Consider the following 16,582-nt stretch of genomic DNA (forward strand, 5'->3'; position numbering starts at 1 on the left):
CTCTCTCTCTCTCTCGTGCTCTCTCTCTCTCTCGTGCTCTCCTCTCTCCTCTCTCTCGTTCTTGCTCTCTCTCTCTCGTTCTGCTCTCTCTCTCTCGTGCTCTCTCTCCTCCTCTCTCGTGCTCTCTCTCTCTCTCTCTCGTGCTCTCTCTCTCTCTCCGTCTTGCTCCTCTCTCTCTCGTCTGCTCTCTCTCTCTCTCTCTCGTTGCTCCTCTCTCTCTCGCCTGCTCTCTCTCTCTCTCGTGCTCTCTCTCTCTCTCGTGCTGCTCTCTCTCTCTCATCGTGCTCTCTCTCTCTCTCGTGCTCTCTCTCTCTCTCGTCTGCTCTCTCTCCTCTCTCTCGTGCTCTCTCTCTCTCTCGTGCTGCTCTCTCTCCTCTCTCGTGCTCTCTCTCTCTCTCTCGTAGCTCTCTCTCTCTCTCTCGTGCTCTCTCTCTCTCTCTCGTGCTCTCTCTCTCTCTCGTGCTCTCTCTCTCTCTCTCGTGCTCTCTCTCTCTCTCGTGCTCTCTCTCTCTCTCTCGTGCTCTCTCTCTCTCTCGTGCCTCTCTCGTGCTCTCTCTCTCTCTCGTGCTCTCTCTCTCTCTCGTGCTCTCTCTCTCTCTCGTGCTCTCTCTCTCTCTCGTGCTCTCTCTCTCTCTCGTGCTCTCTCTCTCTCTCGTGCTCTCTCTCTCTCGCTCTCTCTCTCTCTCGTGCTCTCTCTCTCTCGTGCTCTCTCTCTCTCGTGCTCTCTCTCTCTCTCGTGCTCTCTCTCTCTCTCGTGCTCTCTCTCTCTCTCGTGCTCTCTCTCTCTCTCGTGCTCTCTCTCTCGTCTCTCGTGCTCTCTCTCTCTCTCGTGCTCTCTCTCTCTCTCGTGCTCTCTCTCTCTCTCGTGCTCTCTCTCTCTCTCGTGCTCTCTCTCTCTCTCGCTAGTGCTCTCTCTCTCTCTCGTGCTCTCTCTCTCTCTCGTGCTCTCTCTCTCTCTCGTGCTCTCTCTCTCTCTCGTGGCTGCTCTGCTCTCTCTCTCTCGCTGTGCTCTCTCTCTCTCTCGTGCTCTCTCTCTCTCTCGTGCTCTCTCTCTCTCTCGTGCTCTCTCTCTCTCTCGTGCTCTCTCTCTCTCTCGTGCTCTCTCTCTCTCTCGTGCTCTCTCTCTCTCTCGTGCTCTCTCTCTCTCTCGTGCTCTCTCTCTCTCTCGTGCTCTCTCTCTCTCTCGTGCTCTCTCTCTCTCTCGTGCTCTCTCTCTCTCTCGTGCTCTCTCTCTCTCTCTCTCGTGCTCTCTCTCTCTCTCGTGCTCTCTCTCTCTCTCGTGCTCTCTCTCTCTCTCGTGCTCTCTCTCTCTCTCGTGCTCTCTCTCTCTCTCGTGCTCTCTCTCTCTCTCGTGCTCTCTCTCTCTCTCGTGCTCTCTCTCTCTCTCGTGCTCTCTCTCTCTCTCGTGCTCTCTCTCTCTCTCGTGCTCTCTCTCTCTCTCGTGCTCTCTCTCTCTCTCGTGCTCTCTCTCTCTCTCGTGCTCTCTCTCTCTCTCGTGCTCTCTCTCTCTCTCGTGCTCTCTCTCTCTCTCGTGCTCTCTCTCTCTCTCGTGCTCTCTCTCTCTCTCGTGCTCTCTCTCTCTCTCGTGCTCTCTCTCTCTCTCGTGCTCTCTCTCTCTCTCGTGCTCTCTCTCTCTATCGTGCTCTCTCTCTCTCTCGTGCTCTCTCTCTCTCTCGTGCTCTCTCTCTCTCTCGTGCTCTCTCGTCTCTCGTGCTCTCTCTCTCTCTCGTGCTCTCTCTCTCTCTCGTGCTCTCTCTCTCTCTCGTGCTCTCTCTCTCTCTCGTTCTCTCTCTCGTCTCTCGTGCTCTCTCTCTCTCTCGTGCTCTCTCTCTCTCTCGTGCTCTCTCTCTCTCCTCGTGCTCTCTCTCTCTCTCGTGCTCTCTCTCTCTCTCGTGCTCTCTCTCTCTCTCGTGTCTCTCTCTCTCTCTCGTGCTCTCTCTCTCTCTCGTGCTCTCTCTCTCGTCTCTCGTGCTCTCTCTCTCGTTCTCTCGTGCTCTCTCTCTCGTTCTCTCGTTCTCTCTCTCGTTCTCTCGTCTCTCTCTCTCGTTCTCTCTCTCTCTCTCGTTCTCTCTCTCTCTCTCTCGTTCTCTCGTTCTCTCTCTCTCTCTCTCTCGTTCTCTCTCTCTCTCTCTCTCGTTCTCTCTCTCTCTCTCTCGTTCTCTCTCTCTCTCTCTCTCGTTCTCTCTCTCTCTCTCTCGTTCTCTCTCTCTCTCTCTCGTTCTCTCTCTCTCTCTCTCGTTCTCTCTCTCTCTCTCGTTCTCTCTCTCTCTCTCTCGTTCTCTCTCTCTCTCTCTCTCGTTCTCTCTCTCTCTCTCGTTCTCTCTCTCTCTCTCGTTCTCTCTCTCTCTCTCTCGTTCTCTCTCTCTCTCTCTCGTTCTCTCTCTCTCTCTCGTTCTCTCTCTCTCTCTCGTTCTCTCTCTCTCTCTCGTTCTCTCTCTCTCTCTCGTTCTCTCTCTCTCTCTCGTTCTCTCTCTCTCTCTCGTTCTCTCTCTCTCTCTCGTTCTCTCTCTCTCTCGTTCTCTCTCTCTCGTCTCGTTCTCGTTCTCTCTCTCTCGTTCTCTCTCTCGTTCTCTCTCTCTCTCTCGTTCTCTCTCTCTCTCTCGTTCTCTCTCTCTCTCTCGTCTCTCTCTCTCTCTCGTTCTCTCTCTCTCTCTCGTTCTCTCTCTCTCTCTCGTTCTCTCTCTCTCTCTCGTTCTCTCTCTCTCTCTCGTTCTCGTTCTCTCTCTCTCGTTCTCGTTCTCTCTCTCTCGTTCTCGTTCTCTCGTTCTCGTTCTCTCGTTCTCGTTCTCTCGTTCTCGTTCTCTCGTTCTCGTTCTCTCGTTCTCGCTCTCGTTCTCTCGTTCTCGTTCTCGTTCTCGTTCTCTCTCTCGTTCTCGTTCTCTCTCTCGTTCTCTCTCTCTCTCTCGTTCTCTCTCTCTCTCTCGTTCTCTCTCTCTCTCTCGTTCTCTCTCTCTCTCTCGTTCTCTCTCTCTCTCTCGTTCTCTCTCTCTCTCTCGTTCTCGTTCTCTCTCTCTCTCTCGTTCTCGTTCTCTCTCTCTCGTTCTCGTTCTCTCGTTCTCGTTCTCTCGTTCTCGTTCTCTCGTTCTCGTTCTCTCGTTCTCGTTCTCTCGTTCTCGTTCTCTCGTTCTCGTTCTCTTCGTTCTCGCTCTCGTTCTCTCGTTCTCGTTCTCGTTCTCGTTCTCTCTCTCGTTCTCGTTCTCTCGTTCTCGTTCTCGTTCTCTCTCTCGTTCTCGTTCTCGTTCTCTCTCGTTCTCGTTCTCGTTCTCTCTCGTTCTCGTTCTCGTTCTCTCTCGTTCTCGTTCTCTCTCGTTCTCGTTCTCTCTCGTTCTCGTTCTCTCTCGTTCTCGTTCTCTCTCGTTCTCGTTCTCTCTCGTTCTCGTTCTCTCTCGTTCTCGTTCTCTCTCGTTCTCGTTCTCTCTCGTTCTCGTTCTCGTTCTCTCTCGTTCTCGTTCTCGTTCTCTCTCGTTCTCGTTCTCTCTCGTTCTCGTTCTCTCTCGTTCTCGTTCTCTCTCGTTCTCGTTCTCTCTCGTTCTCGTTCTCTCTCGTTCTCGTTCTCTCTCGTTCTCGTTCTCTCTCGTTCTCGTTCTCTCTCGTTCTCGTTCTCTCTCGTTCTCGTTCTCTCTCGTTCTCGTTCTCTCTCGTTCTCGTTCTCTCTCGTTCTCGTTCTCTCTCGTTCTCGTTCTCTCTCGTTCTCGTTCTCTCTCGTTCTCGTTCTCTCTCGTTCTCGTTCTCTCTCGTTCTCGTTCCCCCGCTGTCTCGCGCGCGCTTTCTCTCGTCTAATCTCTTTTTATAATACAGTGGGATTACTCAGATGCTGGTTGCTATTGTAATTGTCTAAAATTCACCATAGAAGAGTTAGACATTCTGACCTGTGAATTCCTTTGGCACTGAAATTAGAAAGGGTTTTTTTTTTGGTGCCGAATATTTGCTATTGTTTCTAACTAATTTGCTATGTTTAAACAGTAAGAATATATTTTGACCAAGTATAATGGCATTTGTTTTCAATGTACCAATTGAAAATTTTGACTGGAATTTTTTTTTCCTCAAGTTCAACCCCAACCAGAGGAGCACAGTATCAAACAGTGGGTGAGACACTCAGCTATGAAATCAGGAGTTTCGGATCTTCCCTTCCTGTTAAGGTTATGGAGGCCATAACCCTAGCTGAAGGTAACATTATTTTTTCTTAATTAAACAACTAAATGGTGTATAAGTAATTGACTTGTTGGTTTTGAATCATTTTTAAGTATAAAGTTTTCTGTGCTCACTGACACAGTAAAGTTTGCATTTCAGTTTCTACCTTAACAGTAAAATGTTAAATTTTTGGTTTATTGCTTTTGTCGTGTTTAAAGGAACACTGCACTATCGACTGAACTCCTGCAGAATTCCACAAGCAGAATGTTGCATCTGCATTATTTCTATCTTTTAGAACTACTTGTCAGGGGCAGCTTAGGCACGGATACAATTTTACCCCTTTAGTGACATGTAGGCATAAATAATCTTCCCTAGTAATGATACAGGGACCCGCCGAAGCGTAACCCACCCATACCCCTACATTTACCCCTTACCTAACACTACGGGAAATTTAGCATGGCCAATTCACCTGACCTGCACATCTTTGGACTGTGGGAGGAAACCGGAGCACCCGGAGGAAACCCACGCAGACACAGGGAGAATGTGCAAACTCCACACAGTCAGTCGCCTGAGGCGGGAATTGAACCCGGGTCTCTGGCGGTGTGAGGCAGCAGTGCTAACCACTGTGCCGCCCACTAATTGTGTTATCAAACCCTAATCGTTTGCTTTCAAGAATCCAGAGCTCTTGAGCTGACCAGTATCTGTTGACCCACATCCCAACAAATGGGCGTCTGTCCCTGCTGTTGCAGTTGCCCTTCCAGGAGTCAGGAAGTTGAGCCCAAGACCTATGAGGTACTGCTGTGTCTCAGCAAAAACCGATCCATTCCTGTCCTAATGACTGAAACGATCAGTTGGAAGAGCAGAAGCAGCCCATTGTGTCTGCTCCACTGTTCAACGAGGTCATGGTTTATCTAATGATCCTCAAATCCAGTTTCCTGTCCTTTTCCCGAAACCTTCTATTCTCTGACAGATTTAAAAACTTGTCTATCTCAGCCTTGAATATACTTAATGATTTACAGCTTCATCAGCTCTTGTAGTCAAGAATAGGACATAGAACAGTACAGCACAGAACAGGCCCTTCAGCCCACGATGTTGTGCCCACCATTCATCCTCATGTAAGGTAAACCTAATGTACAAACCCTCAAAATTTCTGTGACCATATACATGTCCAGCAGTCTCTTAAATATCCCCAATGACCTCGCTTCCACAACTGCTGCTGGCAACGCATTCCATGCTCTCTCAACTCTCTGTGTAAAGAACCCGCCTCTGACATCCCCTCTACACTTTCCGCCAAACAGCTTCAAACTATGACCCCTCGTGTTAACAATTTCTGCCCTGGGAAAAAGTTTCTGGCTATCAACTCTATCTATGCCTCTCATTGTCTTGTACTCCTCAATTAGGTCCCCTCTCTTCCTTTTTTCCAATGAAAAAAGTCCGAGTTCAGTCAACCTCTCTTTGTAAGATAAGCCCTCCGTTCCAGGCAGCATCCTGGTAAACCTCCCCTGAACCCTCTCCAAAGCATCCACATCTTTCCTATAATTGGGCGACCAGAACTGGACACAGTATTCCAAGTGCGGTCTAACCAAAGTTTTATAGAGCTGCAACAAGATCTCACGGCTCTTAAACTCAATCCCCCTGTTAATGAAAGCCAAAACACCATATGCTTTCTTAACAACCCTGTCCACTTGGGTGGCAATTTTAAGGGATCTATGTACCTGCACACCAAGATCCTGCTGTTCCTCCACACTGCCAAGAATCCTGTCTTTAATCCTGTACTCAACTTTCAAGTTCGACCTTCCAAAATGCATCACTTCGCATTTATCCAGGTTGAACTCCATCTGCCACCTCTCAGTCCATTTCTGCATCCTGTCAATGTCACGCTGCAGCCTACAACAATCCTCTATACTGTCAACGACACCTCCAACCTTTGTGTCATCTGCAAACTTGCTAACCCATCCTTCAATCTCCTCATCCAAGTCAATAATAAAAATTACTAAGAGCAGAGGCCCAAGAACAGAACCCTGTGGAACACCACTCAACACTGACTTCCAGGCAGAATACTTTCCTTCCACTACCACTCTGTGTCTTCTGTCGACCAGCCAATTCTGTATCCAGACAGCTAAATTTCCCTATATCCCATTCCTCCTGACCTTCTGAACAAGCCTACCATGGGGAATCTTATCAAATGCCTTGCTGAAGTCCATATACACCACATTCACTGCTCGACCCTCATCAACTTGTCTAGTAACATCCTCAAATAACTCAACAAGATTTGTGAGGCATGACCTGCCCCTCTCAAAGCCGTGTTGATTGCATTTAATCAAGCCATGCTCTTCCAGATGGTCATAAATCCTATCCCTCAGAATCCTTTCTAACACCTTGCACACGACAGACGTGAGACTGACTGGTCTGTAATTGGGGATTTCCCTATTTCCTTTCTTGAAGAGAGGAATTACATTTGCCTCCCTCTCGTCCTCAAGTACAATTCCGGTGGAGAGCAAGGATGCAAAGATCTTCGCAAGCGGCGAAGCAATCACATTTCTCCCTTCCCAAAGCAGCCGAGGACAAATCTGGTCTGGCCCTGGCGACTTGTCAATCTTAATGTTTGTCAAAATTTTCAACACATCAGCTTCCTCAATCTCTATCTGTTCCAGCATGCTTACATGCTCCTCAATGGTTTCATTCACTACAAGGCCCTTTTCTTTAGTAAAGACAGAAGCAAAAAACTCATTTAGGGCTTCCCCTACCACCTCAGACTCTATACACAAGTTCCCTTTGCTCGCCCTGATCAGCCCTACTCTTTCTTTGATCATTCTCTTATTCCTCACATATGTGTAAAATGCCTTTGGATTCTCCCTAATCCTTCCTGCCAAGCTTTTCTCGTGTCCCTTCCTGGCTCCCTTCAGACCATTTTTGAGCTGCTTCCTCGCGTGTATGTAATCCTCTAGAGCTGAGCAAGACCCTTCCTTCCTTCACCTTACGTAAGCTGCCTTGTTTCTTTTGATAAGAAGCTCCTCCGCTCTTGTCATCCAAGGTTCCTTTATCTTACCCCTTCTTGCCTATCTCAGAGGAACACATTTGTGCATCACTCACAACAACTGTTCCTTAAACAGTCTCCACATGTCTATAGTGCCCTTTCCATGGAGGAATTGCTCCCAGTCCATGCTTCCCAACTCACCTCTGATAGCATCATAGCTTCCTTTTTCCCTAATTAAATATCCTCCCATTGTGCCTGCTTCTCTCCTTCTCCATAACTATGTAGAATGTGAGGCAGTTGTGGTCACTGTCATCAAAATGCTCTCCCACCACAAGATCTGACACCTGCCCTGGCTCATTGCCGAGCACCAAATCCAAAATGGCCTCTCCCCTCGTTAGCCTGTCAACGTAGAAGAAATCCATAGACTCACTACCTTCTGAGAAAAAAAAAAAACTCTCCAACTCAATCTTAAATGAATAAAACCTTATTCTGAGTCATAGAGATGTACAGCATGGAAACAGACCCTTCGGTCCAACCTGTCCACACCGACCAGATATCCCAACCCAATCTAATCTAGTCCTACCTGCCAGCAACCAGGCTCATATCCCTCCAAACCCTTCCTATTCATATACCCATCCAAATGCCTCTTAAATGTTGCAATTGTACCAGCCTCCACCACATCCTCTGGCAGCTCATTCCATATATATACCACCCTCGGTGTGAAAATGTTGCCCCTTGGGTCTCCTTTATACCTTTCCCCTCTCACCCTATACCTCTGCCCTCTAGTTCTGGACTCCCCGACCCCAAGGAAAAGACTTTGTCTATTTATCCTATCCATGCCCCTCATAATTTTGAAAACCTCCGACGCTCCAGGGAAAACAGCCCCAGCCTATTCAGCCTCTCCCTATAGCTCAAATTCTCCAACACTGGCAACATCCTTGTCAATCTTTTCTGAACCCTTTCATGTTTCACAACATCTTTCCGATAGAAAGGAGACCAGAATTGCACGCAATATTCCAACAGTGGCCTAACCAATGTCCTGTACAGCCACAACATGACCTCCCAACTCCTGTACTCAATGCTCTGACCAATAATGGAAAGCATACCAAACGCCGCCTTCACTATCCTATCTACCTACAACTCCACTTTGAAGGATCTATGAACCTGCACTCCAAGGTCTCTTTGTTCAGTAACACTCCCTAGGACCTTACATTAAGTGTATAAATCCTGCTAAGATTTGCTTTCCCAAAATGCAGCACCTCGCATTTATCTGAATTAAACTCTATCTGCCACTTCTCAGCCCATTGGCCCATCTGGTTCAGATTCTGTTGTAATCTGAGGTAACCCTCTTCTCTGTCCATTACACCTCCAATTTTGGTGTCATCTGCAAACTTACTAACTGTACCTCTTATGCTCGCGTCCAAATCATTTATGTAAATGACAAAAAGTAGAGGGCCTAGCACCGATCCTTGTGGCACTCCACTGGACACAGGCCTCCAGTCTGAAAAACAACCCTCCACCACCACCCTCTGTCTTCTACCTTTGAGCCAGTTCTGTATCCAAATGGCTAGTTCTCCCTGTATTCCATGAGATCTAGCCTTGCTAATCAGTCTGCCATGGGGAACCTTGTCAAATGCCTTACTGAAGTCCATATAGATCACAGCTACTGCTCTGCTCTCATCAATCTTCTTTGTTACTTCTTCAAAAAACTCAATCAAGTTTGTGAGACATGATTTCCCATGCACCAAGCATGTTGACTCTCCCTAATTGGTCCTTGCCTTTCCAAATACGTGTAAATCCTGTCCCTCAGGATTCCCTCCAACAACTTGCCCACCACCGATGTCAGGCTCACAGGTCTATCGTTTTCTGGCTTGTCTTTACCACCCTTCTTAAACAGTGGCACCATGTTTGCCAACCTCCAGTCTTCCAGCACCTCACCTGTGACTATCGATGATACAAATATCTCAGCAAGAGGCCCAGCTATCACTTCTCTAGCTTCCCACAGAGTTCTGGGGTACACCTGATCAGATCCTGGGGATTTATCCACCTTTAACTATTTCAAAACATCCAGCACTTCCTCCTCTGTAATTTGGTCTAAGATTCTCCCACAAAGTGAAGCAACAACCTTTCTCCAGCTACCCTGTCAAGTACGCTGTTTCTTTACGCAGAGTGTGGTAAGGGCGTGGAGTGCCCTACCTGCTAATGTAGTCAACTCAGCCACATTAGGGAGATTTAAACAATCCTTAGATAAGCCCATGAATGATTTTGGGATAGTGTAGGGGGATCAAGCTGAGAATAGTTCAGTCGGCGCAACATCGAGTGCCAAAGGGCCTGTTCTGCGCTGTATTGTTCTATGTACCCTTAGAATCTTGTATCATTAAGGTTGCCTCTCATTCTTCTAAATTATTTCAGTAAAGACCCAACATACTTGACTCATAAGGCAGTCCCTCCATACAGGGATCAACCTGATAAACCTTCTCTGGACTGGCTCCAGTGCCAACCCTCCAGGTATATCTTTCCTTTGATGTAGGAGTACCTCATAATTTTACTAAATGTTTAAACTGTTGTTGAAATTGCTGTAAGTACATAGTTTTCATTTTATTTCCACTACTTCTGTAAATATTCTGTTTTATTGTTGAAGGGAAATCTACCACATTATGTATTAATGTTTCAGTGAGAGAGCACTTAATAAAACCAAAACAATTTAAAATATGCTCTATAAAGCCAGGCATGAGTGTGGAATCTGAGTTTGTAATTTGGGATTGGGTTTGGGTGTTTGGGATTGTAATGCTGTCCTTGGTTAAACATTTGGATTATTTCCTGCCTCATGTTGCTTCCTCACTGGGATTTCGCTTTGTTCTGAGCCATGAACTATTTTCTTTACTATGTTATTGTTCATCAATCCTCTTTTTCGCTATGTACATTTCCCAGTCCGCTCTAGCTAACCTGGCCCTTGTTGTGTTGTGATTACCTATATTTAAGTACAGGAATTTGATTTGATTTATTATTGTCACATGTACTGAAATACGGTGAAAGATATTGTTTTACATGTTATCCAGACAAGTCATACTTTCTATAAGGGTAATAGAACAGAATGTAGAATATAGTGTTACAGCTACAGAGAAAAAAAATCAACTTTAATATGAGTGGTTCACTCATAAGTCTAATAACAGAAAGGGAAGGAGCTGTTCTTTAATCTGTTGGTTGTTTCCAACTCAAGTTTCTCACTCCCAAACTGAATGCTTAATTCTGCCATTTTGTGGTGAAAGTTAAAAATTGCATAACACCAGATTTATTTGGAAGGGTGGCACGGTGGCTCAGTGGTTAGCACTGCTGCCTCTGTGTCAGGGATCTGGGTTCAATCCCTGCCTCGGGCAACTGTCTGTGTGGAGTTTGCACATTCTCCCAGTGTCTGCGTGGGTTTCCTCCGGGTGCTCTGGTTTCCTCCCACAGTCCAAAAACGTGCAGGTCGGTGAATTGGCCATGCTTAATTGCCTGTAGTATTAGCTGCATTAGTCAGGAGTAAATGTAGGGGAATGGGTGGGTTGCTCTTCAGAGGGTCTTGTTGGGCCGAAGGGCCTGTTTCCACACTGTAGGGAGTCTAATCTAATCTAGCTTTCGGAGCGCTGCTCCTTCATCAGGTAACTAGTGGAGCAGGATCATAAGACACCCACTAGCTGCCTGATGAAGGAGCAGCACCCCGAAAGCTAGCACTTCCAAATAAACCTGTTGGATACAACCTGGTATTGTGCAATTTTTAACTTTGTCCACCCCAGTCCAACACTGGCATCTCCACATCATGCTGAGGTAACTGTTTCTTCAGAGATCTTTTATTCTGATAGCATTTATTAACCTTTCTCCTCCTCACACATTACCGGATCCAAAATAGCTGGATCATTGGTTGGACCCATAACACATTATACTCGTCAACCGTCCAAAATATACACTGTGAAATCTTCCTCCAGGTTACCTCTGCTAAATTGATTTTCTCAATGTAGCTGAAAAAAAAATCATCAGTTTTGGGAGCAAGGTGCTGCTCTGATTATTGTAGTAGATGTATTACAACAGGTGTGAGATTGTGCCAAGAAATGTACTTATTTACTCCACGTTTTATTTTAGCAGATGATCCTTTAAGTGTTAAAATAAGTGAAAATGGATGGGCCTGGCTAGTTTGTGGTGAAAAACTGATTGTCTGGAAGATTGGTCAGATGCCCATTTCAAAGGTAATAGGCACTCATTTTGTGTTTCAACACATTGCTGACTATTGCTAAAAGATTATCAGTTCAAGTGTCTGACGATGCTTTGAGTACAAAATCAACTTGACCCATCAATGCTGCACTGATAGAAGTTCTGTCTTTCAGATGAAACGTTAAACCTTATTTTAGTCTGCTCCCTCAAATGGATATAAATGATGTCACTGCACTTCATGGAAAAAAATCCCTGGTGTACATGCCAGTGTGTATCCTTCAGTGAAGAGCAGACGATCTGATATTTTCACTGTTGTTTGTGGAATTTTACTCTGCACAATCTGGCTGTCATATATCCTTCCTTAGGACAGTGACTATACTTCAGATTTGCTTCACTGATTGTAAATGCTTGAGGCAATTCTGAAGATGTATAAATACAAGTTTCTTACAATCATAGAGGTAACAGAAGATGGCCATTGTGTTTGTATTGGCTGAAAATTGAGCCCCACAGCCAAATGCCATTCTTTCACATTTAGTTTGTAGCTTGTATTTTACAAGACTTTAGATGTATATCAATTCACCATTTTTAAATGATTTGACTGTCTCTACTATCCTATTGGGCAGTGATTTCCAGATCCCTACAATGCTCTGGGTGAAAACATATTTCCTTAAATATCTTCCCAACAATCTCTTTAAATCAATACCTCTTAGTCCCTAACCTTTCTGCTAAGATAAATAGTCCTTTTCACTGTATTCAGGCCCGTCACAATTTTTGTCCATCTCGATCAAATCTCCTCTCAGTCCCCTCTGTTCCAGGCAGAACAATCCCATCCAATCCAGTCTTGCCTCAAAGCAGCACGACTCCAGTCCTGACAACGTCCTCATGAGTCCTCTCTGTGCCCCATCCTTTCTCTAATGGATCCCTTTTTGTAATTGACTTAACTTTTTAAAATTTGTCTTCCATGTAGACCTCAGATGCATTTGAAAGAGCTGTTGGTAACTGCAAGCCCAGCCATAATGTTGTATCAATCCTATTTGCAGCCATGCATTGTCCATGAGTTTGTTTGCCATCTTGAGCTTTCCCTCGAATATCAAACTGTCCTGTGCTAATTAATTTGGCTAGATGGTGAAAAACCAATGTGCTGTAATCCAGGGGAAAGCACTCCACATCTATTGAAATAACTTCTATCATCTCTCACTCTGGATGCTGTTAACCATTCAAAAGGAGTTTGTCAATCTCATGCCTGGTGCTGAATTCAGGTTTGAGGGGCTGAGTGGCCTATTCATGTTCCTCTGCTCCTATGTTCACTTGTAGGGGGAAGGATTTGATCCTGCGCTGGTGCAATTCATATCAGCAGGCAGAGCAGTGACAGCAATTTGATCTATGGGGATTTTTGATCAATGGGGATTACACTTAAGCTTGTAAATCTAAATAAAAGTTTGTCCCCTGACCCCTGTATGCTACCTTTGCCTTAAAACAATCTGTATGTAAGTTTGCTTGCTGAGCTGGAAAGTTCATTTTCAGACATTTTGTCACCATATTAGGTAACATCAGTCAGCCTCTAGAGAAGCACTGTGTGATCCGCTCAGAAATGACTGTCAGACTACTCCGACCTCTTAGCATCATGGTAGCCCACAAACCCACCAACACACTAAAACAGCAGCTAATGAGCTTGAAAGACCCCATACAGACAACAAGCAAAACTAATATCATTTACGAAATACCTTGCAAGAACTGTAACGAACACTACATTGGACAAACAGACAGAAAACTAGCCACCAGGATACATGAACATCAACTAGCCACAAAAAGGCATGACCCACTCTCTCTGTATCCTTGCATACAGATGAGGAAGGACACCACTTCAACTGGGACAACACAGCTATCCTAGGACAAGCCTAACACGCATGAGAATTCTTAGACTGGCATTCCTGCCAGAACTCTATCAGCAAACACATCGACTTGGACCCCACTTACCACCCTCTGAGAAAAACAACAGGAAATGACATAATCACAGGAACAGACATGGCAAATCCAAGGAAATCTAAACACAATTGAAAGATGGGTAACTAACACCAGTGCTTCACTGGAGGCTCACTGATGTTACCTATTTTGGTGACAAAACATCTGAAAATGAACTTGCCAGTTCAGTCAGCAAACTTACCTACAGAACCTCAAGCTGAGCTACAAATCCTTGCAAAACTCATGAAAATAATCTATTTAATAAAATGTTTAATGCTTAGTAAATACTGTCTAGTTCAGTTAAGCACAATGAAAAGTGACAGGTAGCAACATCCATTCCAATGTTGCCAGAAGAAAAGACCAGGATGAGGCAAGCATCTTCTTGAAGACAGCCTTCCTAACTAGGAGCCACCACAAACACACCCATGTGGGCCATATGGACGCACATGCACCCGTGCAAATGGATGCCCCCTCCTCTTCGTGGATTATCAGCTGTTCCCATTTACTTCAATTGAGATGTTAGAGAAAGTAGGAAGGAAACATGCTGATACGATTTGGAGAATTTTGGGATAAAAGGAATTATGAATTTAAATTATGATTGAAAATCTTCGCATTTATACCTGGATCTAGTGCTTTGCAGCTTTTGAAAAATTTAATACAAACAAAAATTGTACTCTACAGGTTTCACTCAGCATGTTTCTGGAGACTTTATTTTAAATAATTGTCTTTTTTTCTCTCTGCTGTCCCCAGTTTTCTGTATGTAAAGAATTCCAGTTGCCACCTTGTGATCTCCCATATGTTGCAGACCTGGTCGCTTTATCTCATCCAGATGAGTACAGTTCATTGCAGGTGAGGACCTATGTGTGCTGAGAATGACTATTTTGGATGAACTGTTTAGTTAACATCACAAAGGCCAGTAAGTCCCTTGGCCATGATGGGATACGTTGTCTGATTTTCAAGGAAGTAGCCATAGTGTGAGTGGATGCATTGGTTGTAATCTTCCAAAAATCCTTAGATTCTGGAAGAGTCCCAAAGGATTGGCAAACTACCAATGTCACAACCTTTAGAAAAAGTTAGCTTCATGAGTCATTGAAAAAATGCAAGGTTTATCATAAGAGATGTAATTGCAGAACATTTAGAAATGCCTAATTAAAATTAAGTGAAGGTCACCATGTCTTATAGTCATAGAGATGTAGAGCATGGAAACAGACCCTTCGGTCCAATCCGTCCATGCCGAACAGATATCCCAACCCAATCTAGTCCACCTGCCAGCGCCCAGCCCATATCCCGCCAAACCCTTCCTGTTCATATACCCATCTAAATATGTCCTCTAGTTCTGGACTCTCCGACCCCAGGGAAAAGACCTTGTCTATTTATCCTATCCATGCCCCTAATAATTTTGTAAACTTCTATAAGGTCACCCCTCAGCCTCCTGACACTCCAGGAAAAACAGCCCCAGCCTGTTCAGCCTCTCCCTATAGCTCAAATTCTCCAACCCTGGCAACATCCTTGTAAATCTTTTCTGAACCCTTGCAAGTTTCACAACATCTTTCCGATAGAAAGGAGACCAGAATTGCACACAATATTCCAACAGTGGCCTAACCAATGTCCTGTACAGCCACAACATGACCTCCCAACTCCTGTACTCAATACTCTGTCCAATAAAGGAAAGCATACCAAACGCCTTCTTCACTATCCTATCTACCTGCGACTCCACTTTGAAGGAGCTATGAACCTGCACTCCAAGGTCTCTTTGTTCAGCAACACTCCCTAGGATCTTACCATTAAGTGTATAAGTCCTGCTAAGATTTGCTTTCCCAAAATGCAGCACCTCGCATTTATCTGAATTAAACTCCATCTGCCACTTCTCAGCCCATTGGCCCATCTGGTTCAGATTCTGTTGTAATCTGAGGTAACCCTCTTCTCTGTCCACTACACCTCCAATTCTGGTGTCATCTGCAAACTTACTAAGTGTACCTCTTATGCTAGCATCCAAATAAGTTATGCAAATGATGAAAAGTAGAGGGCCCAGCACCGATCCTTGTGGCACTCAACTGGTCACAGGCCTCCAGTCTGAAAAACAACCCTCCACCACCACCCTCTGTCTTCTACTTTCTTGAGCCAGTTCTGTATCCAAATAGCTAGTTCTCCCTGTATTCCATGAGATCTAACCTTGCTAATCCGTCTCCCATGGGGAACCTTGTCGAATGCCTTACTGAAGTCCATATAGATCACATCTACTGCTCTGCCCTCATCAATCTTCTTTTGAGTTTTTTGAAGAAGTAACAATCAAGTTTGTGAGACATGATTTCCCATGCACAAAGCCATGTTCACTATCCCTAATCAGTCCTTGCCTTTCCAAATACATGTCCGTCCTGTCTCTCAGGATTCCCTCCAACAACTTGCCCGCCACCGAGGTCAGGCTCACCAGTCTATAGTTCCCTGGCTTGTCCTCAGCACCCTTAAACAGTGGCACCACGTTTGCCAACCTCCAGTCTCCCTGCACCTCACCTGTAACTATCAATGATACAAATACGCCTTCTTGGAGGGGAAATCATGCCTGACAAATGTACTATTTTTTTTGAGGAGGTAACAAGCAGGTTAGACAATAGGGAGTAATTAGGTGTCATATATTGGATTTCCAAAGTTGTTTGATAAGGTACTGCACATTAGGGTGACTTGAAGGGTAATTGGGTTGATGTGTTAATATGGATAGAGAATTGGCTATCTCGAAGACAGTTTGGATGAAAGGGACACTTTCAAGATGACAACCTGTAACTATATGGAGTGTCCCCCAGAGATCTGTGCTGGGACTGCAATTATTTATAACATACAGTAATGATTTCAAAGTGAATATACCATAGCCAAGTTTGCAGATGACATACAAATAGTTAGGAAAGTAAGTCGTGAGGATGGCGTTAAAGAATCTCCGGGAATATGAACAGGTTAAATTAGTGAGCTCAAATTTGGCAGATGGTATTTTAATATGGGGAAAATGTGTGAGGTTTGGCATTTTGGCAGGAAGAATAGAGAAGCTGAATATTATTAAAATAGTGGGGAAACTACAGAAATATTTGAGGATCCTGGTGCATGAAATACAAAAAGCCAGCATCCAGGTTCAGTGGGTAATGGGGATGCAAATGGGCGATTGGACTTTATTTCCAAGGGAATAGAGCATAAAAGTAGGGAAATCTCTTATACGAGGCACTAGTCAGACCACAGCTGGAATGCTGTGAACAGTTTTAGAGCTGTTATCTACTGAAATACATTGGCATTGAAGGCAGTCAAGAGAAGGTTCATTGGTTTGATCTGGGGTATGAAGAG

The 16,582-nt window shown here is 45.1% G+C and overlaps 1 protein-coding gene across 3 annotated transcripts in view; it reads left to right on the plus strand.

Moving 5' to 3' along the window:
• nup133 (nucleoporin 133) overlaps positions 1 to 16,582 on the plus strand; it is a 69,584-nt gene that overhangs the window by 13,053 nt on the left and 39,949 nt on the right. For 2 of the 3 annotated variants that reach the window (XM_072581615.1, XM_072581616.1), the window contains exons 2-4: positions 4,049 to 4,167; positions 11,228 to 11,331; positions 14,009 to 14,107. In XM_072581615.1, the coding sequence (XP_072437716.1) occupies positions 4,049 to 4,167; positions 11,228 to 11,331; positions 14,009 to 14,107 (322 nt within the window). The remainder of the gene's footprint in view (positions 1 to 4,048; positions 4,168 to 11,227; positions 11,332 to 14,008; positions 14,108 to 16,582) is intronic. The other variant, XM_072581617.1, reaches the window with a different exon arrangement.

The sequence above is a fragment of the Chiloscyllium punctatum genome, chromosome 11 (genome assembly GCF_047496795.1).
Source record: "Chiloscyllium punctatum isolate Juve2018m chromosome 11, sChiPun1.3, whole genome shotgun sequence".
In the NCBI taxonomy this organism is placed as follows: Eukaryota; Metazoa; Chordata; class Chondrichthyes; order Orectolobiformes; family Hemiscylliidae; genus Chiloscyllium; species Chiloscyllium punctatum.